Source organism: Hydra viridissima, unplaced genomic scaffold, assembly GCF_058129835.1.
Source record: "Hydra viridissima isolate aposymbiotic clone 2 unplaced genomic scaffold, HvirCarnegie_v1 scaffold_9, whole genome shotgun sequence".
In the NCBI taxonomy this organism is placed as follows: domain Eukaryota; kingdom Metazoa; phylum Cnidaria; class Hydrozoa; order Anthoathecata; family Hydridae; genus Hydra; species Hydra viridissima.
This window is the reverse complement of record NW_028324308.1, coordinates 13656738-13683146: the sequence shown is the minus strand read 5'-3', so window position 1 is coordinate 13683146 and position 26409 is coordinate 13656738. Positions and strand designations below refer to the sequence as shown.

Genomic DNA, 26409 nt, shown 5'->3' with positions numbered 1-26409 from the left:
GAAAAACTATTGTAAGCTCTAACTATAAGCCTAAAAAATGAAGATTAAGCCAAGAAAAAAACAAAAATAAAAAAGTAAATATAATATAATATATAATGTATATGTTGAAGTACATTTAAGATTACAAATTTACTGTGAGAAAAATAAAAATCATACAAATATTTAACTACACTATTAAAAAATAATTAAAATCATTTTCTATAAAATATGTTTTATACTACGCTCAATATTAAACATGCTTATATGATCAGCACTCATTTTTAAAAGTATTACAAAATCGTCTTTGTTTTTAACATATAAAACCACTTTAAGTAAAAAACCTTTTCAAAAAAAAAAGTTAAACCAAAAAACATCCCCACAATAGTTGATCAGAATTCTGTATCAAATGGGTGGTATCAAAATTCCATTTTATATTTCAAAATATGTCACATAATCAAACCGTAAACAAAATCTCTTTGAGATGAAGATTATAATTCATATAAAGTCACACAAGAACTTCAATCTTTTCAATAAAATTTATAAAAAAAGAAAAACATAATATACAGCTCAATAAAAATAATATTACAGTGTGTCATCTTAAAAATTATTATTCGAATGGTAATATTATTAATGGAAATGAGAATTTAAAAAAAAAACTCAAGATTTTCTTCAGATCATAATAAGTTTATTTTTAAAGATGATGATAAGTTTATTTTTACAGCCAATACCTATATTCCAAAAAAGATACTAAAAAAAGAGTGCAAAGATAATTTATATAAGTCTGTTCCTTCTAAGATAGTCAACGAGAACTGTGTAGACAAACTTGTATTGCTGAACTGAACCAACAAGGTGCATACGTTGCATACGTAGCTCAGCAAGCGTGATTGGTATGTCTAAAGTCTAAAAAAATATACACACTTAATATTTATTTCAATGGTAACAACAAGATAAAGTGATTTATATAAGTAACCTTTTGAAAAATGTCTTATAAAATTAAAATCTCTAAACCTCATTCTGTTCAATAATTCCAAGTAAAGTAGAGATCAGTATGAAAACACCCGTTCTGCTCGCTCCATCTTCACAATGAACAAGAAGTGATTGCAAGCTTGAGTTGAAATTGCTTGAGATTTTTTGTATTGAATGAACCTCATCTAGAAATTCTTCAAAAAACAGAAGAAAGTATTATTGAAAAAAATTTTTAAGTACTCTTTTTCTCAAATTTTAAGTAACCTTTTTGTTAGATATTTAAATAATCTTTTAACTAAAGATATTTAATTTTTAAAGATTTTTCATTTTTATACTGCTATTGTCAAAAACCACAAAATTAAATTACAATGATTGCAATACAAATGATTAAACCAAAAAAAAAAAAAAACAATAAAAATAATTTCACTCCCAGTGTTACTAATCCATTTAACTTAAACAGTATTTCACATTAGTAAAAAGCTGATATAAATGCAACAAACAAGAGCTGGTGAGCACAGGTATAGGGATCTCAGTTCATGTCTGTATGGTTCTGCTAACAACTGGAAATTCAAATTTGTTTTCAATTTCTTTTAAAAGATGAGGACAGTAAAAGGTAAGCTCAAAAAATTCACCCAAGACAGTATAATATACATCACTTTAAGAAATTTTACACTGTATTTTGGCAATATTGTTGCTGTGAGATAATTATACTATTGAAGATTTCTTGATTTTATCATTCCTCTTAATTTACTTTTAGGAACAATTTATGCAATATCCCAGAAAGCCTTATTTTACTTTGATATAGGTTACTATATATAAAAATATGCAAAAGTCAAGTTAATTTTTAATAAAACATCTTTAGTTAACTTATTCTGTATGGAAGTTTTAAAAATTTATTTACTAGCTTAAAAACAAGTTTTTAAAGTGGATTTTACTCAATTTTTCAATAAATTAGAAAAAAAAATTGTGCGAATTTCCACTTCTGAAACAAAATTTAAGCTTGCTATCTTAATCAAACTTTTTAGATATTTTAGAAATTTTTTTAAGTGTTTCAGAAAGATTATTTTAAAACTTAGCACATTGAAGCTTTATGCCAAGTCCTTTTCCTTGAAACTTTCTTACTTAAAGAGAAGAAAATCAGTTGTGCCCAGGGCCCAGGGTCAATAATAAGTTAATTGAACTCATTGTACTAATATGATGTTAGTTTTTACAACTTAACTTCTGATTCACTTTTTTGTTCACAAAAATAGAATAGAGAGTGTTTCAAAACTTACCAATGAATGGTTTGCTACATTTCGGGGCTTCACAATCCACTGGCCACTGGTTGTATTGAACATGAAATAAAGTCCGTTTCTAAAAAAAAAAAAAATAAATATTTTATCCAAACTTTTTTTAGAAATCAAAATTTACAGGAATTTGAGAATTATATAAGAAATATTGCACATCATCTGAAAATGATAGAATAAGTATGGCATTCAAAAATGACATGAACTATTTGATGTTTGAAAACCATCTGAAAATGAGGCAGAATTTTTTTTAATTTAATATAGAAAGGTTTATGAAACAAAAAATAGATTTTTTTAATTGTTTAAGATTTTTCAGTGCAACATAATTCTAAAAAACTTTTTTACACAAATTTAAAAATTTTAAATTGAATAAAGGTTAAAAACAACAGAAAATTCGACTTAAATATTTAAATCAGGATTTTTAGGCATGTTAGAAGCAAATAACTTGTGTTTGTATTGAATCTACCAGTTTCATGTGATCTTTCAGTGCACTTTACTACTCATTTAAAATTCAAACTTTAAATGCATCATTGACTAAATTTGGTGACAAATTTGGTTCGTTGAGCATCAATACGTGACCAATAACTAGCTAATGGGATTGAGATTGGGCATCAAGTTTATCTTTTTATGATTCAAGCAGCTTCTGTTAATGCAGAACAACAACTATTCTTCCTTTTCAGTTAATGAAAACCAAACTCCAAAATTACTTCAAACATTTTGGTGAATGGCTATTTTTATACTTTTTGTTTATCTTACATTACTTTTTATATATTTTAGTGTTGAACAATTTTTTTTTTTTTTGATTAGAGAAAAATTTGAGTTTTTTTTTGTTACTGAGTTTAGAAATCTTTTGTGTCTTTTCTGAATATGCTGAATATTATTTTTCATTTTGTTAAACAAATCAATTTTAAACTATTTCTGGGGAACCACAAGGTAGTTTTTCATTTTTCCTACACCACCTTAATGTCCTGGTAAAATTGCTTATCTCTGGTCATTAAAATGACCCAAACTTTTTGAAAGTCGAGTGTGAAGAAAATGGAGTTAAATACTCATTCTTAGATTATGAAATGGAAATTTATCAGGCTTTTATCAGATTGCAACTGAGCTGTTATTTCCTTTCAATTGTTATAAACTTTATTTCAGCAATTCCAACAAATGCAGCTAAACCAATCTTCCTCATGAGACTGGAAAAAAATTCTTCTTTTATAATTTTCTGATTTTAGGACAATGAAAAATACAAGCTTTAACTTTTCTATACATAGGCCAGGAAAAGATTGACATAAATATTGGTAGCTAGTGGTTTCTTCAAAAATTGTTTTGTATAGCCACCTTATGCAAAGGATTTTTTTTTTCTCTTGGTAAAAGATGGTTTTTTAAAAGTATTCCTTTCTACTATTGTCAAATGTTCTCTTAATGACCAATCTTATCTATTCCAATGGTACTGTGTATCTCTCTTTCTCAACTAAAATGAAGCATGGTATATAGTGAATATTTATGCAACATGCTTGATATCATAACAGTTTTTGTCTAGTGCTTCCTAGTGTGCATTTTAATAAGAATTTAACCAACCATCTTGGGCTATAACTTTATGAATACACGTGAAATATCATTGCAGTAAATAGCCAAACCTTTTTCATCAATAAATTGAACAAAATCTGATCTTGTGTAATAAAAAGTAATTTTTGATCCTGGTTGAGGAGATTTTTATAATCCTTAATTAAAGAAGATTGGTTTCTTTGAAGGACAAGAAAGATCTTCATTATTAGCATTTACACAAGTCTCTGTTCTAGAGATTCTTTATTTAGTTCAATGGAAAATCAGGTAAATTTTTAAAAACAAGCAACAGATAATTTTATCATAATAAGGTGTCAGTCTGATAGCTGAGTTGATTAGAATAGTTGATAGTTTTTGTTTCTTTCAATAGACATCTCACATATTGATAATTTTTTTTTTTTTAATCTAAATGGAAGAACTGTTTCTAAACTTTCTTAACTTGATTTGATGTAAAAGATGCATTTTCAGTGTACATATAGCAATATATGTACAAATATATTGGTTGTTACAACCTTAAACCATTTATAACTATAGTTAGCTATTAAATAATTTGAAAGAAGATTACCTCATCAGTTAAATCATGCTCCAAAATGAACCTTCTAACAATGTAATTCTCATAACATTTTACAAAATTTTGTTTAACTTTAACCTTAAAAAAAAGTTAAAACTTTTTAGCAATTTTTTTTATAATTTGTGTGTGTGTGTGTGCGTGCATGCGCGCGTATAGAGAGAGAGAAAAAGAGAGAGATTTTATCAAAACATTTCAAATATACAATTACTTGGATAAAATTATTTTTAAAAAAATCAAGTAAAGATATTTCTTAAAAAAATGAGTTTATTTTTAAAATTTTAATAATTTTATGATTTAAGCACTAAAGTTACCTGATTGTATGTGGCAATATTTATATGATCACTATTGTTGTTGTTTACATCATTGGGCCAGTAAAGGTAACAAACATCTTCACCTTTTTCCTAAAAAAAAAAAAAAAAGATATGCTATTAAGTATAGATTAAGAATACATATTTATATTATTTTTATGCTATTTATAATAGGTAAAAGAAAGACAATAGCAAGCAAAAATATGAACACACAAATATTTTTGATTTTTCAGATTTTAAAAAACTTAAAAAAAAACACCTGCAACTTTGACATCATAACAATTACACCAATGTTTTCCTTCCATATCATATTCCAAAAATCATTAGTTGTATGTTGTAATGGGGATTGAGCAGCAATGAAGGATTGAGTTAGTTTTTTTCCAATTCTCATCTGTAAACAAAAAGATTTGCAAATATAACAACCAATAATAAAGAATGAAATTGAATGAGAAAACAATTTTCTTTATTATAGTTAAGTTTGTAATTTTTTACTAATGTTTTTTATATCTGATTTTATTAAAAACAAAAGAATTTTCCAGAGAGAAACTTTTTTTTTTGATCTAGTACTTATTATTTGCACCTTAATTGGACTAGCATTTATATAGTCAGAACCATCAATGTCATCTTGTGTTAAAAAGACCCGGTTATCCTAAAATAAACAAATCTATTAAAATTAATTTAGAAAGAATTCATGTCAATTTCACTGTAAAACAAGGTTTAATTTGAATATCAAAAATACTTCATATAAAAAAGTATTGTTACTCATTAACACTAAGAAAACTATATTAAGTATATATGAAATATTCTACATAACTAAATTCATATATCTAAAATTAACCTTCTAATAAAACATACATCGTATGGAAGTACTCGAGAATTTCTGTTCTTAAGAACTTGATTTGAAGCACAAGCTGTTGAATATTGCTAAAAACAAAGTTAAATAAAAGTTAAATAGATATTTCATAACTATAAAACTATTTTTCTTAAAAAAGGAACAATTTTTTTCTATGATTCTCAAAAAGAAAAGAGAAGCATTTTATAATAGAAATCAATCAAATTAAAAAATAATACTCCACAACAGGGCTCAAAATATCTTTAACAAACCACTCCGTACAAAAAAAATAAATAAATAAAGACTGATGGAAAACAAAAATTTTAAAAACATACAGCTTTCTCAGAAAAAATCTGCTTGAATTCTTCAGAAAGCTGATTATTTTCTAACAATTGCTCTAAATGCTTTAACTAAACAGAAGTGATATCAAATAAACTTTCAAAAATAAAATATTTTATACATAAAAACAATCACAATCCTTTTTTTTTAATATAAACAATTACAAAAAAACAGGACTTTGTAAAAACCGGTCAAATAACATTTTTAAAAAAGTAAAATGATTAAATAAGAGTAAAGCATTCCTCACCAAAAGATCTCTGTGTTCTGAAGCAATCATCGTCAATCTTGTAACAATAAGTGAAACAGGACGCTTGTTTCCATTAGAAATAGAATTGATTGAATTATGACTAAGATCAGACTCGTCAGAGTCTGAGCTATTATAGTCACTTGAAGGAGTGCTGCCATGAGACAATGAAGAGTTACCCCTATAGAAAAGTTTCAGATAAGAAGCATAAAAATTAATAAATTGAAAATAACCAGTGAAATAAAATCAAATAAACTCTTGCTCACCTTTCTCTTGCAGGAACTAACAAATCTTCATAACGATGTAAAAACTCTGTATCATCGAGCGTGTTACTTAATAATAAGCTGATATTTGGAGAATCACTACCATTCATGCTAACTAATGTAGAAAAAAAATTTTAATATATGAATTTAACATTTTCCACATGATTATCTTGCATTAACTTAAATAAAACTTCCATAAACTTTTGTAAATGAATCACCATACATATACTTGTACAGTATGTAATTGAAATCTTTTCATCTCAAAATTTTTAACTTTAGTCAATTCACAATATCTTATATCTAGAATTCTGTTCTTTATAACTTTGATGCTCAGCATTTAACTTCACATGGTTTTTTTTGTCTCACTACTTTAATAATTTAGTCCAAGCCCAAGATATAGAACACATTGATATATCTTTTTCAAAAACTATTATCAAATTTTTCATTAAGGAAGTTTTCACATAAAAAAATACCTATGAATGCAACTTATAGTTGCATTCACAGGTATTTTTTTATTAACTGTATATCCAGCCTAAAAAAGGTTTCCCATTTAAATGCTTTGCATTTCTAATATTCCTTTTCCATTTATCTAAACTTTGCAAGCTCTATTTTTTCTCTTCAGCTTCAAAATAATTCTTGAGAAGAGATGTTAATTGTACCAGCATATTGGTAAATTGTTCAACTTCATAGACTAAACTGAGGGTGAACTCTACATTAAAAGGTTATGTTACTGAGTCATTTTGCGTTTGCAGGAATACTAACAAAAAAAGCTGTGGCATATTCCTGCAGTTAGACAACAAAATATAAAGAGATTTTAAATTTTTTATTTTTTGAAATACTTTTTTTTATTTATTTTTTCATAACCAAATTGATAAGACAGTTTTAATTTAAAACTAAAATTTTTTATGTAAGCTTTAATGTAAATTACCTGATCCTGAAGCAGAACTTGATGGACTTTTATCAGGGCTTTTAGCGTGGTGCTTCTACAACAAATTTATATACTGGTAAGCTGGCAAAAAAGCTGGAACAAATTAAGATATTTAAAAAACTAAAAACTTCACAAAAAACTTGGAAACTTTTAAAACTACATATATACTTCATACCTCTAATGCTTTTTTTTTTGTTAATGTGACTCGTCTTGTGAAGGCTGGTGATCCTTGAACTCTATTAGCAAAAAGGGATTAGTTTCCTTCAAAATTATTTTTGCATTAATTCAAAATTATATTTGCATTAATTCAAAATTATATTTGCATTAATTCAAAATTATACTTGCATTAATTCAAAATTATATTTGCATTATGATATTTTTTTTATAATGATGCAAATAACTTGTATACTGGTTGAAGAACAAATTGTAAAAAGATTCCCAAACATACTTGATCAACAATGCAACATCTGTGGTGATTTCCTTGTGAGTTCTAAAAAGATTTATTAAAAATTAAGAAACTAATTTAAAGTAAATTCTTGTAAGTAAAAAATTGAAAATGAAAAAGAGTTATCACCTAAAACTAGATATCGCTTCTTGAAGATCTAAACACCTAAGTTTCAAAAGGTCATGATGCAGAAAAGTTTCAAAAGGTTATGATGCAGAAAAGTTTCTTGTCACTGTCTTTTTGAAAAAATAGAGCTTGCAAAGTTTCAAAAGGTCATGATGCAGAAAAGTTTCAAAAGGTCATGATGCAGAAAAGTTTCAAAAGGTCATGATACAGAAGTAAGTGATATGATGACTTTTTTTTTTTAATTCAGAAAGGTTATGTTCATTGTTTTTTTAATTACATATCCTAAGAACAAAAAAATATTGATTTGTACTTTTTTTGTAATTTGCCAGACAAAATAGAACAGAAGGACCTATTTTTAACACACACCCAAAATCTATTTTGTTCTAAAGACATTGTGCATCATTCAAATGAAAATTTTATTTACTTTAAGTTCATCAACTAAGATAAAAATTCCATCTTAAATTAAAAGTTAATTCATAAACTTTCATATACAATATGCAATAGTAAAGGAATGATTGCAAGTCTAATGTAATCTTATCATTTTAGAACCACATTTAAACAAAAACTTTACTTTGAAACCAAGAAAAAATCTACAAGCTTGAAGAAAAAATACTACACAATAAAAATAATAGATGTTAAAAATTGAAATACCGAAATGCTGTCTTTGTAAAAGTGTTATTGGATGTTCGAAAAAACTGATGCTGATTGATACATACTTTCCAAAGGTATTTTGCATTGTCATTCTCTCCCTATTAAAAATATCTACAATATAATTCACAATCCTTATTATCTTCAGTCCCAAAAGCTTTAGCTTCTGCTTCCTACAGAATAATATAGTTTTTATTCATTAATTGAACTCATGAATTAAAAATCCTTCTTTTTGAAGTTTGAATGCAAAAACATGATCTTTGTGAGACTGAAAAAATTTATAACAAAATGCTTCTATAATAAACTGCTTCTCTTTACTTCACTCTAGATATAATCAAGATAAAATCCTGAAAATACCTGAAGTATAGCTGTTATCATTATAGCTAAAGATTCTCTAACAGATGGTCTGCAGGACCACTCTTACAGACTTGATAGCTTAGACAATAACAACTTTCAAAACTTATTACTACTACATAATAAAGTGAAATGCATTTAAACAAAAAAAAACTTGGAAAAAATAAAAAAACATTTAAAAGTTATTTGTGCAACATAAACTTTTACCATATCAAGAATGTAGTTTTCACCAGTTTTTGAATTTTGCAAAATAAAGTTTTGCCTATTAAACGCCATATCTTCTATGTCTTGCCACCTGTAATAAGTATATACATAAAAAGTACAACAAATGAAATCCTATTATTTTTTGTTATTTATTGTTTAATAATTAGGTGAAAGTATTTTTCATTTTTATAATTAGGTTTAATTTTTAAATTTCAAAATTTTATGTTATAAAAGATGAAACTTAAAACTCACTCAAAGAGTTTATTCACTTTTTCCTTTTTAACATAAACAACATGGACACCATGATAACTAGCACCAACCTCAACACTCAAGCCCTCTTTATCCTAAAGATAAATATTTTATGTAAAGACAAAAATATTATAATGGAAAAAATTTAAAAATTACATGTTGAAACATGGAAAAAGCTTTAAATGGAGTTTCAATTCTATTTCTTGAGTTTCTACCACATGAATAATAAATTATATAAAGAATAAAATAAAGAAAGTAAGAATTTAGGCAATACCTTTCCATTAAAAAGTTCACAGCCAAATTGAGGAATTTCCTGACACAACTGAATATAGGCTTTTTCTGCATTTGCTGCTGTCATGATATCATATCTAATTAAAAAAATGAAACTGATCCAAATGTTTAATTTGATTTTTTTAAATTTTTTTAACAGTAAAATTAAAATCACATAAATAGATGTAATTACAATAAACAAATTCAGAAAAAATTAACATATAATAATATATCAAAAATATAATACTTTTAAATCTTAACACATTGTACCTATTCTCTTTGTGTAATAGGAGAATCTTAAAAAGAAACACAAAAATTTATAAAAACAAACTATTTAGGTTTTTAATTTATAGCCTTTTTTTAATAATAAATACGAACTCATTTACATAAGTGTCAACCTTATCTTAAAAACAAGGAAATAACTCAATAAAACTTGTAAAAAGTAATGATTATTTTATAATTTTAACTTTAATCATTGAATTTGCAACCTCCTCATGTAATCTATGCTCATCTTCTTTGTGAGTTAAATACTGTAAAAAAGAAACAAAGGCTAAAAAACATTTGCAAAAACATTACAGAAGGAAAGATCTTTCACATTTCTTATGCAAACAATTATATAGAACTTGTCTTTAAAATACTAAAAGCTTTTTCAAAAAAATATTTTAAAGAACTTTATACTTCTAGAACTTACAGATGGGAGTAAAACAAATTGATCAAGGTCATGATTTTTTGTGAGCGTTTTTTCATTTGTACCTAATTCAGCTGTAAAGAAACAAAGTAAATAAGTAAACAGGAAATAAATTTAAAGGTCTAAAAATCCAAAATCATGTTAAAAAATATGTACTAAAAAACATTATATATTCCTAATGAGCCTTCAAACTTCATTATACCTTGCTTGTGCCAAATTATTTCAAACTTTATGACAAATTATACTATAAGAATATTGTTGTAAAAAACTTGATACAGAAAAAAATGATGGATCTTACATAAAGAATTATATGTAAAGAATTATACATAAAGGACTATAGGGTAAGGTTGCCAATATTGTACCCCCTAAGACAAAACTAAAAAATGTAGTCAATCTACTGAGTGGAAACATGGATTTTCAATTGAATTTCATAATTTAGGGATTGTTTGTTGTAAAGACGTTAAAAAAACTCAAAATTTAAAAAGCGTTAAGTCTCGAAGAATCAAATTAAAAAAATAGCGCTAAGAGTACAAATAAGGAAACTAGATCCTTAATTGTACCGTTGTAATCCAATATTGTACCACTTTCTTGATTTCAATTACTTTACAGCTTTGCAAATATTTTATGATTTTAGATTTAAGGGATTTAAAGAACTGATTAAAAGGAATGGTTTTTATAAAATCAGCAATTAGAAATATTCTGATATAACATAACATAACACCTAACTGCCCGTAATATAATGAAATGAAGTTTTTTAATAAACTCTATGCAAGTTGAACTTTTTTTTCTTCTAGAAAATGCCGAAAACAGGTATCACCACATATGGCACAATTTTTATTTAAATTGTATGTTTACCAATGGGTTAGCTAAGATTAGAATAGAGGAGGAAGGTAGGTATTAAAGATAATTATAATAAATAATGTAAAAAATATATACTATATCTGTTTTAAAAACAACCACACTAAATATTGTAAAATAAAATACATAAAAACTTTATTTTGGCAAAAGTTTCAGATATATTGTATCTGTTTTAGATAAACCTCTGCACAGCCAACATGACACCAGCCTTGACATATTGGTAAAACTGAACTAGAGAGTGCATCTTTTTAAGGACTGCTTGTTAATACAAGAGTTATACTAATATTTTTATTTTTTGTTAAGTGGTGAAGTTCGTATTGTAAGTATGGATATTTTTCTAATTGGAATCTCAAAAGGAATTTGTTAAACTTTACAAGCGTTTTTTAGCGGTCAGAATGGTTGCGTCGGTACAATTTAGGACATGCCTTGAGGTACAATTTACGCAACTAATCTGACATTCAGTTAATTAAAAAATTTGACAACTAATAATAAGATATTTTAAATTCTAGGTATTTATTTTGAATTTAGATAAATTATGCTTTAACATAAATACACTGAACAAATCATATCTTCTGCTTTTTTTAGTGAAATATGCTTAGCCATAAAAACCTAAAATAAGAAATCTCCAATAACAAACCAACTAAAGCTTACGCTGGCCTTAATGCAGTTGGATGACAAAAAAAAACAGTTGACTCCTTAATTTCATTCAGCAAAGATAAAAAATAAGTTAAAAAATTTCTTGTGGGTTGTAAAAATAACGAGTTATGTTAAAAGTACAATATAGGCATCGGTACAATATTAGCAACCTTACCCTATCTTATAACTTTTTTGTTAATTACATTTGTTTGGGAGTAATAGTAAAAAAGGTACAAAAATCTTTTGTAAAAAATAAAGCACTTTTTATTTAAAAGAAAAATAAACCTTGCACAGCAAGAGCTGCAAGTTTCAATGCAACTCCTAAGTTGCATTTCAGTTTCCCACTCAGTACAAGTGATTTCAATTGCAAGTAATAAAGATATCTAAAAAAAAGGTTTGCATTGTAAGAAAAAAAAGCATGTATACATACATGCATACATGCATGCATGCATGCATGAATACATACATACATACATACATACATACATACATACATACATACATACATACATACATACATACATACATACATACATACATACATACATACATACATACATGCATACATACATGCATGCATACACGCATACATATACATATATATAAAAATGATATAAGATGATCGCAAATATCTCAGAAAAGGTTGCAAGAGTTGTTGAAGGATTATGGTTGAAAGCTTTGCTGTCATTGAGACATAAGTGGCATGACACAGAGTTTGTCCTGCAGAGAATGATGTGTTTCTATCATCAGGTTATAGGATCAAAATAGAGATAAGATAGAGATAAAGTTTAAGAAAATATTTTACTTTATACTCAAAGGAACTAGGCAGTAAAGGAAAAAAAAGGAAAAATATTTAAATTTGAAAAACATAAGACAAAGATTATTTTTAAAGAAAAGTGAGCCAAAAAGAGTATTTAAATAAGGTTGGGCAAAATTGCTTAAAACAGTTGAGTGCTGCCTTTAGTAAAATATATAAAGAAGAAAATGTTTGTGTATAATGATTCCCTTAATACAAATTTTTATTTCCTAACCTTGTTATTTCTTGCTGAAGCATAGAGCAGTTGGGTACAAAAAATTGAACTTTAAATAACAATACAGCTTCTCCCCCCTTGCAGCTTTTATTAGTATCCAGTTGTTTTCTTAGGCATTTATCAAGATCAACCCAACGAAGTTTGTCTTTTTTTGTCAAGAACTGCAGTCCAAAGTATTCCAACTTAAAAAAGAAATCAATATTTTGAAATGAAATGGCTCTTTCACTGTCCTCCAAATTGACCACCAGGTTGAATTCTTCCCCACTCTTAACTATTTTACATTTAACCAATGATATGCATTAGTAAACACAATTTATGTTCTCAAAAAAAAATTGAACCAAGTGCTAAATATGTATACTTTTAAAATTAAAACACATAACTTTTTGCTTTTTTTCTTCCAAAGTTTTAACTAAGTCAGCCATCAGGTAATAAAAATAACTTATTAACGGCTGCTTTCCAGACAAAATTATCATTTTCCAACATGGTAGCTGATTTCAAATGTTTTACTTGTGCAGTTTGCCTGATTAATAACCCATATAACCCTCAGTATGTAAAAAAAATCAAGAATATATACTGCCAAATTTTAATTCTGATCTTGATGTTTGTCCTTTACTAGTGTTTTTCAACTGCAGAAGAAACATGTTTAATCTAAACTGCATATCTTTCAACCTGGCTAAAGAGTATATCAAATGTATTCTAACATGAATCACTAACATATTTTAGGTAAATAGAAATACTATTAGACAAAACTTTAAAATAAGATTAATTGAAATTCCTTTCTCTATATGTTATTTTACATTTTGATTCAATAAATTCTTATTGGTTTGTTTCATATTTAATTTTAATCTATTTCTAAAATAGTTATAAGATTCTCACTGTTAATTTTAGGTAGAAGAGTTTTCCATGAATGCAAAAGTAAAGCTGTAAGAAATATCATAGATATCAGTGAATCACTTGGAGATAAAAATCTGGAACAAGTAGCATCTGGATTATTAAAAGATTAAATGAAACATGAAAAGATTTTAAGTGAAGAGCAATTCAAGTTGTTTACAGGTAGAAATCTTCTCTCTGTTAAAGTTGGAGTAAATAAAATTTACTCCAACTTTAACAGAGAGAAGATTTCTACCTGTACAAAACTTTAACAAAAAGAAAGACAGTAAATCAGCTCTCATTTCAAACTTTTATGGAGCTATCAAATGTATTAGAACTCTCTTAAAATAAAACCAAAAAAATTATGTTTTACTTTATACAGGAATCTAAGAGGTGTTGTAGAATCTAGCATGACTAAAATGAATGAAATGAAAAATTAAAGACTTCAAAATTTCGTTTTCTAGTCTTCAACTATATACAAAAGATATTTTTGGCTATGATTTGACAGTTTCATGGAAAATACATACTTTAGTGTGTCACATTCTCCTCTTTGTAGAACACAACAATATTAGCTTTGGTAACTGCAGAACTATGTGATGAGCTTGTTCATCACAAATTTAAAAAAATTTAGGTAAACTGTAAAAGAACCATATGACATAAAAATTATGGAGAAAAGATAAAATTTGTTGTAATGAATTTTTAAGTTAAACAATAGCGTTAACATCATTTGTGTTATAAATGTAACTATATTATGGTTTTATTGTAAATACAATTAAAAAAATATAAATGGGTTTTTTTGACTGTCATAAATGGCTGACTTTATTTTAAAATTTTGAAAAAAAAACACAAAAAAATTATAAGTTTTAATTTTGAAAATATACATATTTAGCACTTAGTTCAAATTTTTTTGACAACATACATTGTGTTTACTAATGCATAAGTTAAATGTAAAAAAAAATCAGAAATAGGAAGAGTTTTAACCTGGCGGTCAATTTGGAGAATAGTGATTTATTTTTGGTGATTTATCATTGCATTCCTAAAATATTTCTTCATTAAATAACTTATGTTGTAAGTATTTTCTGTTGCAAAAATAAAAATCAAACTAAAAACCTTTTTTATAAAACTTATAATGCAATGCATTATAATTGCTAAAAACAATGCATCAGAATTACTAAAAATAATGCATTATAATTGCCTAAAATTTATAAACAGAAAAGTAATATTTAAAAATTTAAAATGATAAAACTACATAATTTTAATGAAAATATCATTATAATAATAAATTTTTTTTGATTTTAAGTAACTTTTTAAACAACATTTTAAAAAAAGCATTAAAAGAGCATTTAAGCTTTAAATACCTCAAATAACCCAATATACTGAGCAACTTTCTGTAAACAATCTTTGCCTTTTGCAGCTAGTGGAATATTTATATCCATTACTGTATTATCAAGAAGGCGAATATGTAAGGTGTAGAGTTTATCAAGTGTGTAACGACCACTTCGACGTAATTTCAATGGCATGGTTTATGTTCATATAACTTACATATACTAAATAGCAAATGTGATATAATAACAATTTTTAATAAAAATTTAGATAATTTATATATGTAATTTGTTTACTTCTGATGATAAAGAAGTGTTTTACACATCTATTTACCCATTTATATTAATTACACATGCATACACTCAAACATCACAAACATAATTGACATACATACATTAGCTTCTTATATCAGATGAATAATTAGTAAGGTATATTTTATCAACTAAGTTAACTATATATATATATATATATATATATATACATATATATAAATATATATATATTTATATATATATATATATATATATATATATATGTATGTATATATATATATATATATATATATATGTATGTATGTATATATGTATATATATATATATGTTATATATATATTATATATATATATATATGTATATATATATATATATATATATATATATATATATATATATATATATATATATATATATATATATATATATATATATATATAAATATGTAAACACACACAATTTAATACTGCTAAATATAAATTACTCCTAATAAATTATTAATTAATTGTACAATAGCATATTGTTTGTTTTTTTTTAATGTTTAAAATAACTTTCTATAGGAGCGTTATTGATGCTCTTTCCAGGCTGCATTTCTTGTGCGTATGCCGATAATTTTTATTATCGATATCTCATCTAGGTGTAATTAACGCTTTTGCATAGTAACGTTAACTTACTTCATTAAATCATAAAAAGTAAATCTAATTTTAACCAAGATGTCGACCATCTTCACTTGTCGGAAAATAAAGTAATTTTTAAAAGGTAAGGGCTACGATTGCTAGTTGCGAAGTATGAGACAAAAAACATGAAAAAAAAACTAGAATGTTAACTGTTATCCTAATTGTGTACAACTCGGTTGCTTTTTTAACGGCTTCCATCGACCTTTGGAGCTTCGTAAAAATAGCTCGCAGCATTATTGCACGAGGCAATAACTCAAATATTTGGCATAACTTAAGTTTGGTAGTTAAAATTGACATTTTTGGTTTTCTCTATACTATTATTAGATACATATTATCTTTATTTGAAAGTTTAAAAAAAAATCAGTAACTATTATGTTTAAAACCTACAAAGCATTAAGTTTACGATACAGTTGTAACGGTGTTCGAGAAATTGTTTTTTAATACAAAATGTTTTCATAAAAGATAACTGAAAAGGATATTCTAAATTTTTTTATTAATTAGTGTTAATTACTACTTCATTTACATAATAAGTAATTACTCATATTAAAAGAATAGCAAATTTAGAAATTTACAAATCCGGCAGGAAACTCTCGAGAAATACAGATGCGTCATAGGATAAACAAGCTTTAGCTTCTTTCTGACGTCACCAAGGCGTCAGCTTTGTTAAAAAACAAAAAAAAAGTAACCGCTTATTTGTACATCTGTGTTGAAGAAAGCAGACATAATTTGATCCCACAACTTTTTGGATTCCATTTGAGAGTCGAAACAAAGAAGCCGTTGTGATTGTTGTTTCAGAAAGGTTACCTTTTCATGTTACTAATCACACCAAATCAACAAAAAAGAAACTTAGCAACCTTTTTCCTACTCTTTACGTCCAACATCATGTAACAAACAAAACCAGTTGAGTTTTGCTTTAGATTCGTATTGATCATCGGTTTAAATGTGGAGCGACTTAACACAATCATAATCACCATTGAATGGCTTATTTATACATCACAGCTCTTGATATTTCTATATTCAATTTAGTTATTGTAAATTAACGTAGAAATGCAGTAGATTTATAAACGTAACAATTTACAATCTTTTTTATAAGAAGACAGAAATCTAAACATCTAATTGCTTTGACGCGACAAAGGTAAAAATTCTTTAAGTGCTGTCGAAAAGGGAGATGCTTCTACAATGTTTTTGCACAAACAATTTATTTTAAAGTTGCGGTATTACCTAGTAATGAGAAATTTTTATGTGAATTTTTGCAGAATTGGTCTCTCTTGTATCCATGGTATTCCTTTCGCATGTATTTTATCACTGTAGATCGTTAAAGTGTGAACTTTGTATTGTTGTTTGCAAAAAACTACATTAACACACGAATCAAATAAAGAAAACAGCATGATTTTGAATTCACAATAATTATCATTGGCCTACAAATTCATTTGCATAATCCGCTGACAGAGGTTGTATAAATAAAAAGTTATATTTCTAGTCGTCTATCTTACGAAATAAAAAACATTTATTACAATTTATAACAACTTTTTATTGCAATTGAGAAAACGAACTGATTGCCAGTCATTCAGTCATTGCTTTTAAATTCATGCATTTGAAGAAAACTATTGGTAAAAGTAGATCACATGACTAGATTATAAACTTCAACAAAAGAGAAAAGGCTTTCAGTAGGACTGCAACTACAAGATTTCTGAATATTGTGGAAAATGTTTTCATGTAAAATCGACCAGTGTCCGTTTTTGAGGAGAAAACTCCCAGTTACAGATCTTTACTTTGGCGACAGAAAGATTTCATTAAATTTCTTACGTGTCTGAAAAAGGTTTCGTTTGAGTGTCGCAACATTGAACATAGCTATCACTTTCGTTCAGTTTGTTACGGCAGATTACATTCATATTACGCAGAAAATAAATTTTTATCAACTCAAAATTAAAGCAGCATTAATGATTAACTTTAAGTGCTTACATTTAAAACACTAAATAAGAAATATAATGGTTATGAAAAATATTTGCTAATATCACTATTTACCTAACTTAAATTATAAAAAAAAAAAAAAAACGACCTTTGGCATAACTGAAGCCGAAGAACTTTGAACTTCAAATAGATGTCGAGTATTTTTTTATTTTTTAATTTTACTGCTACGACGCAGTTAAAAAGCCATTGATACTGAAAATGATGACATAGTAAAATGATTGTCAAAAGCAGTTACTGCCATGCGGTATATCTTAGGTTTTAACAAAGTTTAAAAAAAATTATAAAGGATTGAAGAGAAAAAATTCATCCTTTTTTTATTTTCATTTTTTTTTATTTTTGTAATTTTTCTTATTTTTGTATGCTTGAAATGTTTCCTTCAACCAACCTGCTTCAAAAAAATATTGGTAGCATTTTGTGCGATAATCAAAACAGATATTTCTAAACACTTTTTTATATTTGTCATTAATGATTATAAATAGATAAATAGTTTAGCAATTATTTGGTAAATTATTATTGTGTACTAATATTCTAATTGACATAACTTTTTTTTTTTTTTTGTCTATAAATGCTTTTAATGGAAGTTCACTATTTAGGAAATTATTTGCATAAATACACTTTTGTTTATACACATTATATACGTGTGTATATATATATATATGTGTGTGTGTGTGTGTGTGTGTGTGTGTGTGTGTGTGTGTGTGTGTGTGTGTGTGTGTGTGTGTGTGTGTGTGTGTGTGTGTGTGTGTGTGTGTGTGTGTGTGTGTGTGTGTGTGTGTGTGTGTGTGTGTGTATATATATATATATATATATATATATATATATATATATATATATATATATATTTATATATATGTAACATAGTTGCGATATAAATTTATTGAGACAAAAATTGAGGCTTCCAATTATACTCCCAACTATCTAACCCCGAGCCCAATCGCATATTTTGTTAATTCATTACAAACTTAAAAGTTAACTGAAACTGCCACTTTAACACGATGTCACTTTTCCTATTTTCATTTTTAATATTAATCTAATTATAATTTATTTCTAATATTAATCTTAAGCGAATTATTAAAAAAAACTTATTTCTTTATCTTACCTCTGCTGTCTTTTATTCTGTGATTACATCGGTGCTCATAATTTCAAATTGCTCAATTAAATTGTTTTCAAAATTATTGGGATTTATTATTTACGTAAAAAATTTAAAAAAAAATAAATTTGTTTAAAAAGCTCAATTGTTAAAAAAAGCATACTCTAGACCTTAAGATAACCTAATAATCTGCTCTGCTTCTGTTTGCTCTTACGCAGATTACCGATTGACTTGTAAAAAATGGCAGTTTAAAATTTTTTTTGAAATCTTTTTAGTTTTCAAAATCGTCTGCCAAATGAGTTTTTTCAAGAACAAAACTAAAGATAAAAAGGTTTTATAATATTTAATAAATATAGTCACCATGTGCTGCGGTCCCACCTTTAATCCTGGACTTGAACTTTAAGCACATAGCTTTGACTTTAAGCACATAGCTTTTGACATGACTTTTGACTTTTCTATAAACTTTAAAGCTAGGATGCTAATGACCACAGGCCCTTGGTGGATATGCTAATGACCACAGGCCCTTGCTGGATTTGAATCTCTTTAATTACACGTATGGATATTAATATAAACTCCAGTTTTTATATAGATATGTATACATATATGCAAAAAAGACAGTTTTATGCAATAAAGACAGTTTAATGAAAAAATAATTACATAGATGTAGTTTTCTCGCACCACATCGATAAGATGACAACAATATTTTCTTCAAACACATCTCCTTCTTTTACACCAGACAATATCCTTGAAAAACGTCATAAAAACCAACACATATTTCAATTAACACATATTTACAATTATCTTTGCAACAAGCTATCAAAATTATAATTTCCATAGCGTTCTAGCAATTTTCGAAACGGAATTAAACTCCTCTTTGATCCTAACAGATCATACAAATAATAATTGAGGTATTTTGAAGATATTTACCGTTTCCGAGCACTCAGTTGCAAAGGTCACATTGATTTCTTTGAGTCTACTTTCAGCTTCAATATTCCTTGTTACTAACACATTTAATTTGGTCCTCATGGTTTTCCGCGTTCTCTTGACAAGTTTCAGTACTCATTTCTATTTCAATGTCAGGGACGTCATGCGATAAGCGGGACGTCAGGGACGTTATGCGTCATGGATAAACGTAATGTATGCGTACCGACTGAGTATCATTTCGAGGTCTAACATGTTTCACATGACGCGGAATACTGTTGGGTTCGAATACGGTTTGGTTCGACGCATCCCGAGTTGTTGTAGCTGGCTGTCACTTGGTATGGCACTTCACATTTTGTGGTTTCGGCTAAACTTAATTGCCAATTCGAAATCTGTCGTCCATATCATTTTTTGCCGGAAGGTTCTCTTTTCTCAATCTCTTAACACCAATGGAATAGCTTTATATTTTGTCCATCGGGCTTGCATCATTTTTGTCGGCTGAAACATTGTACCAATATACCGTTTCTGGTATTGAAATTTTAGCTATTGATTGTACGGTGGTTTCTTTCCACAATTCCATTTCCTTCAAGACTAAAAGCGGCTCGAAGTCTAATACGCACTCCCCAATTATCAAGAAAACTCCTTATCTTTGTAGTTTTAAACGTTGGCTCGTTTTCCGTCAATATTTCATACGGTGATCCTCGTTTACAAAAGATAAAACGGAGTATTTGAACTATGGCAACACTTCTGTATGAACTTGGTATTTGTTGCCACAGTGCGTATTTTGAAGGTCCGCAATCAATTAGGCTCAAAAACTTTTTAGTACCATAATGTGTGATATGACCAATCTCTCCCAATTTCTTTTAACACCCAATTTCCTTATCATCCGCCGTATAGGCGCTGGATCCATCGACTGACATGGTTCGCAATTTTTAATCACGATTTAAACGTCGTTTTCAGTAGCAGTTGCAATAGGTTTGCGAAAAAAGTTTAACATTCGAGTCATTACCAAATGTCCAGTTCTTTGATGTATATCGGAAATGGATTTGGCCTCTGCCACTGCAACTCCAACCAAACTATTCCAACGCTCAGCCACAGTCATTTTGTCAAGCTATCTGCTGTGAATTCTTGTTAATGCGTCAGCTAAATTTTCTTCCGAAGGAACAGGTTTTGCTTCAGGTTTAACAGGTCTAAGAGACTACAGATTATTCGTAACCAACCACAGATTGGTAAATAGCCCACCAACTGTTCACAGTTTGAAAACATCACTCTTCTGGTTAACTTTTGCGAAATAGCATTAACTCAATTTCCTCTGGACCACATCAGTTTGTTACCAACTTTGCGCACAAACAATCCTAACTCACGAACCCTATCATCACCAATCAGCTCACCTTTTTTGGCCCATATTTACAAAATGGTTCTTTACATAATCAAGACCCACCACACTTTCGTCAAAAAAAAAGGTTGTCCACATAAGCGGACGTTCTGCTCTCCACCAAATCGTCTCAATCAGTTATAGCAGTCACAACGTATTTCATCAACATTGACATAACATTTAATCCAAAAACAAGTTGTGTCAGGCAACACCTTTTGTTTTAAAATACCACAGCTTGGAACGATCAAAGACCTTTATCAGTTTTTAATTGGAGATAAGCCTTGCGCAAATCAATAATCACTGGTTTGTTACCCATTCTTGCCCATTTTCTAAGCTACTCAACACTTGTCTGCATCTCCTGTATATGCCTCAATAAAATAATTGGCTTTTCTCAAGTCGAGAACAGGTCGGATTTTGTTATCTTTGTTTCGCTAAATAACAGCCGTTAAGGGGATATGCCCTTTGAGCGGTCCCATCTCATTTTCGTCATAATCTATTAACCACTTAGGATTGATCCAATCCTTCAGTTCTTTTTAAGCGCATGTTGGTATTCTGTACTGTGCAACTTTGTTAAACTACTGGTTGTTTAACAAAGTTGCACAGTACAGAACAAAGCTGGAGGCCCAAACAAAAGAGAACGCTCTTCTCCTTTGTTAGGGCCTCCAGCTTTGTTCAAAACTGCTGTCCCACAATAGCTCAACTCAAACTTCACTTTTTCTAATGAAGAAGTGGTAACTCCTCTTAATAACTTAATGGAACTCATTCCAAGCATTATATCAACTCCGAATGGTCGGAAAAGATAACTTCATCACGTACTTTAATGCCATCAATTTCAAGAGTTACGAGCGCTGATTCCAGTACATTGAGGAACCTTTCCTTCAAATGTATTACTACCTTCGGAGAGTTTAGGCATTTAGTTGATTCTTGGACAGGAAATTTTGATTTAAAATTGTCTTTGAACATCCCGTGTCAACAATAGCTGGCGCTACCATACCATCAACTTTAAATGAACAATACATAATGCGCTGATTCCACCATTGTTCAGGAGCGAGATAGCGCATATTCCTCGCTCCTGCACTCGTTTCCCCAGAACTTCAAATATTTTGATGCCACATGTCTTCAGACCCAAGTTCGTTGCACGTGAAGAATTCTTTCCAATGTGGTTCAAACCTTTGCATTTCTAACACACTACAGGAGTTATTGTAGTATGGTGTCGAGATTACACGGTTAGACGCAGTTCTTACTTTGGATAACATAATACCGTGGTGTGACTTAACAAAATCCTATGCTTTAAGAAAGTCCTAATTTAAGAAATGACAAACTTCGTATATATAAAATAAACATTTGGGGAAAACAACTTAGTTATTTTTACTAGATATCTAATTAGTTAAAATGACTAAATTTTTTTCTAAATATTTATCTGATATATACGAAATTTGTCATTTTTTAAATTAGGACTTTCCTAAAGCATGAGACTTTGTTAGGTTACACCACGGTATCAATCGGATCTAACATACCTTTCAAACATATCAAGCAACTTCATACTTGGTTCAATGGCCCGGTTAGCTTGTAGTTTTCTTGCAATAATAGAAATAAAAGATCAGCAGATATTTTTAATTAAATATAAATGGGTTCAGCAATAGATTCTTTTTTTTTCAAACCAATCTACAAGTTTGATCAGATGTCGTTATTTTCTTATTGGAAATCCATCAAAATATCATCATTAATGATATTTTCTTAGAATCCAAATTTGATAGATTACTCAGTTTCTTATTCAATCACTCAACTTTCAAAATGTCTATTTTAATATAACCGTAGAACCGCCTTTACATAATAATAATTTAGGGCAATTTGATTTTTCTAGAGATCAAAATTGCTCCAAACAATAGAAGTTTTAACATTTTGAAAGCTTTTTAACTTGCCGATTAAAATTTAAAAGTTAACAATTTATTCAAATGACACTCTGATTTGCCGAGTTACTGTGACATTTCAAAACATTTTGCTATTTCCCAGAATAATTAAATAAATCGGGAAATTTCAATTTTAATTTTCCCAAGAATTCTCTAGCTAAAGATCCCTTGGAATAACCCCTCTTTAAAAGGGTAATAGAACTCTTGCTCATTCATATTACCAAAACATGAATTTATTTTTCATAGGGAAAATTACACAGTATAAAAAACGTTAAATACGAAGAGGAAGTGATCTTTAAAAATAACATTTCACGTAGTTTTCACTCATGTAAAATGTTAAAGTTTTGGAACTTTAATCCTACCTTGTATATTCACATCCTATGGTAGTTTACAAGAACTGCTAAAAAACAGATTTTGACCGTTTAAGCATAGCTTCTGTATTCAGAAAAACCATAAGGAACTAACTACATTAGTTCTATTTTTTTTTTTTTTTTTGAAGTATTCGTAAGTGTTATCAAGATTTCAATTGGTAGGAAAATATTCTGATTCAGAAGCCCCCGTCACTATCGACCAGTCTCTAAACTAAACTAGAAATCGATATCACGTTTTAACGTTAGAAATGACGATTAGGACCATGAATGGAACACTGTAGAAATTACTAATTAATCGATTCAAGCCAATTTTGATAACAACTCTTAAATTTAAAATAATGACATAGCACTTTTTAAATGTTTTATTTACTGTTTGCTTTCATAGTAAAATTATCGTCTACGTAACGCAATAATGCGTATATAACGCAACGTATACAGAAAGGTAACGACTTGTTACTTCTGATGTTTTGGTAATGAAAACGTTGTCTTTAGGAAGTATTCCCATTCTATGCCAAATCTTAGAATTTTGAGAACATGATTCTCAAGATGAACTCTCGATTTTGTATATTAACTCTTAACTATTGATAATGATTTTAGACAAGTTTAGCGCACAAGTAATCAAAATGATTTATATGATTTACTCGTTAAAATTATTCCCGCATTTTTTGAAGAGAACATAAATGTGAAAACATTTTAAATCTCTTTACTTAGTAGTTCAGACCAACTTATAACATTAGTTGCTCCAAGAAATACTAAGATGTTTCATTAAGTTTGTGCTATTTATAGATTAGAACTTAAGATTACAATCTAAGATCTTATTTCTAAATGTTTCGTAATTATGAAGCCTTCATAATGAAGAAGGAAGAATAATTGAGATGAGAGACCTGACATTACATTAAGAGGAGGCATCCTGTCAGCTAGATTTGGCTTTGGCTGAATCATAGTTTTTTTAGGATAGTAATCATTAAAATTACAAACCATTCTTGCTTAGCCTAGAATTATATACTTTGAGAACAGATAGAACAAGAAAACAAAGAACCTCTTTGAATTTGCAAGCCACACACTAAACATAGGTGAGTTTTGTGACCAGTTTTAACAATCAAGGTAAGTACTTAAGGAAATACAAGAAAATACATTGAGGAAATTATTTGCAATTATCTTATAAGTAAATTAACAATAGCTTAATCTGCCTGTGCTCCTAACTAGACTTAAAACACTATAAATATAAATAACTGTATTAAAGTCATCCCTCGTTCAGCTATATTCTAAATTAAGTACTTAATGATAGGTGGTATATGAAATTTACTCTGAACTAAGACACATACTTCCATATAGTAAAGCTATTAGATATTCAGTAGTACAAGTAACTTGAGTTAGTTGCATTACTGAATATGTAATAACTATTTTACAGAAGGAAATGGGAAGTTTAAATACAAACAAAATTTGTATTGTGTCAAAAATGTTACCAAAAACAAAAACAAAAAACATAGAATGAAACTGTCTATAAATAAGACATGATAAGTAAAAACCACTATTTAATCTCTTAAAATTTTATTACAACTTAAATATTTGCTCTAAGTACCAATAAAAATCTGTTAACTCCTTTAACAAATGCTGGCACAAAAGCATTAAAAACTAATTAACATCAAGTTTCACATGTATACTGTCTAACAGAGATAGTAACAGGTCTCAAAATTAAAGTAATGTTTACTTAACAAAATATTTACAATATAAAACATTATTCAGACCATATACTTTGCAATTTAAGATGTATGCGCAGCTGTGAGGTTTGCAAGAAACTAAGATTATGCTTCAGCTTCCTGTACGTATTTAGCTTCATCTGATTCTACACCATTGTTCAGTTTTTTTTTCTTTAGCGAATCATCATCACTCTAAAATCAATAGCTTAATGTTTTAGTATTGAATGTAAGAATAAGAGATGATTTGGTAATAAAACAATTACCAATAATATCAGATTAATATTACGTGATACATATTCACTAGGTAGATTGCATGACACTACACTAATGATTGTGTATTTATGTAAAGATTTAAGATATTTACCTCAGGAGCTTCCTTTCGCTTTAAAGTAACTTTTTCTTCAACATAGTCATCATCACCATTTGTTTCAGCTGTTTCTTCATTGTCAGGGTAGTCTTCAGTTTCAGGGTTATCATCGGCATTATCTTCGTTTTCGGGGTTGTCTTCGGCCTCATGGACATCATCGTTTTCTGGATTATCTTCTGTTTCATCAGTGGATTCTGGTTCTTCATCTTCTTCTTCTTCCTCAGCAGCTTCGGTGTTTTCTTCGAGTTCTTCAACTTCCTGTAAAACACAGTATCTTAAAGATTGATCCAATAGAAGGCACAAGAATTCAGAAAAACCGTTAACAACCGAATTAGTTATGAACATTAAAATTAAGAAATCAAATTATAAAATTTATCAAATAACCTCCTCTTCTTCTTGGTCAATATCATTTGTATTGTGAGAAATCGTTTCTTCGGCCATTTTAATTTATTTGAAATTAAGAATATTCGAGAAAACACAGCCAAAGACAAACGTCCTAACGCTTAACGTTATCGTGCTGAAAGACACCGAGTAGCGTGTTTAATGGCGGCAAAAATGCTCAATGAATGGCAAATAGAAAATCAGGGAGGCATTTTTTTATGAAATAATGTAAAAACGAAATATTTTGACTCACTAAGAAATGTGAATTTTTCTTTTTTGATTAAAAAAATTTTTTTACTTAATTTGATTTAAAATATAGTATAATAAAACTGAATAACTGTTTTAAAGTTTTGGGAAGTTTTGTATATTACCTCCATACAAGTTTCTTTATACGAAATTTGC

General features: G+C 28.1%; 2 protein-coding genes across 2 annotated transcripts; both read right to left on the bottom strand.

The window, feature by feature from the left end:
* Window positions 1-650: 650 nt before the first annotated feature.
* On the bottom strand, window positions 651-15210 carry LOC145185646 (tyrosine-protein phosphatase non-receptor type 21-like). The gene is made up of 24 exons (XM_090098464.1): window positions 15008-15210; window positions 12780-12961; window positions 12034-12131; window positions 10258-10328; window positions 10055-10096; window positions 9837-9862; window positions 9571-9664; window positions 9300-9391; window positions 9051-9138; window positions 8493-8590; window positions 7719-7760; window positions 7446-7506; window positions 7271-7325; window positions 6346-6457; window positions 6083-6260; window positions 5832-5906; window positions 5520-5588; window positions 5245-5313; window positions 4924-5055; window positions 4668-4757; window positions 4351-4434; window positions 2220-2298; window positions 988-1139; window positions 651-879 (listed from the first exon to the last, which is right to left on the bottom strand). Exons 1-24 carry the CDS (start codon window positions 15167-15169, stop codon window positions 751-753), a joined length of 2280 nt encoding a protein of 759 aa, XP_089954590.1. The 5' UTR covers window positions 15170-15210; the 3' UTR covers window positions 651-750.
* Window positions 15211-25077: 9867 nt separating this feature from the next.
* Window positions 25078-26199, bottom strand: LOC145185651 (uncharacterized). The gene is made up of 3 exons (XM_080061616.2): window positions 26011-26199; window positions 25624-25884; window positions 25078-25451 (listed from the first exon to the last, which is right to left on the bottom strand). Exons 1-3 carry the CDS (start codon window positions 26065-26067, stop codon window positions 25365-25367), a joined length of 405 nt encoding a protein of 134 aa, XP_079917742.2. The 5' UTR covers window positions 26068-26199; the 3' UTR covers window positions 25078-25364.
* Between the last annotated feature and the right edge of the window lie 210 nt (window positions 26200-26409).

Bases quoted from the DNA above. Each gene is read 5' to 3' on its own strand.
- LOC145185651 (XM_080061616.2), bottom strand. From the start codon at position 26,067: ATGGCCGAAGAAACGATTTCTCACAATACAAATGATATTGACCAAGAA. The intron at 25,885-26,010 runs GTTATTTGATAA...TGTGTTTTACAG, and splicing joins TTGACCAAGAAGAAGAGGAG to GAAGTTGAAGAACTCGAAGA. The intron at 25,452-25,623 runs GTAAATATCTTA...TATTGATTTTAG, and splicing joins AGCGAAAGGAAGCTCCTGAG to AGTGATGATGATTCGCTAAA.
- LOC145185646 (XM_090098464.1), bottom strand. From the start codon at position 15,169: ATGCCATTGAAATTACGTCGAAGTGGTCGTTACACACTTGATAAACTC. The intron at 9,665-9,836 runs GTACAATGTGTT...TTTTTTAATTAG, and splicing joins CTATTACACAAAGAGAATAG to ATATGATATCATGACAGCAG. The intron at 1,140-2,219 runs GTAAGTTTTGAA...TGTTTTTTGAAG, and splicing joins ATGTAGCAAACCATTCATTG to AATTTCTAGATGAGGTTCAT.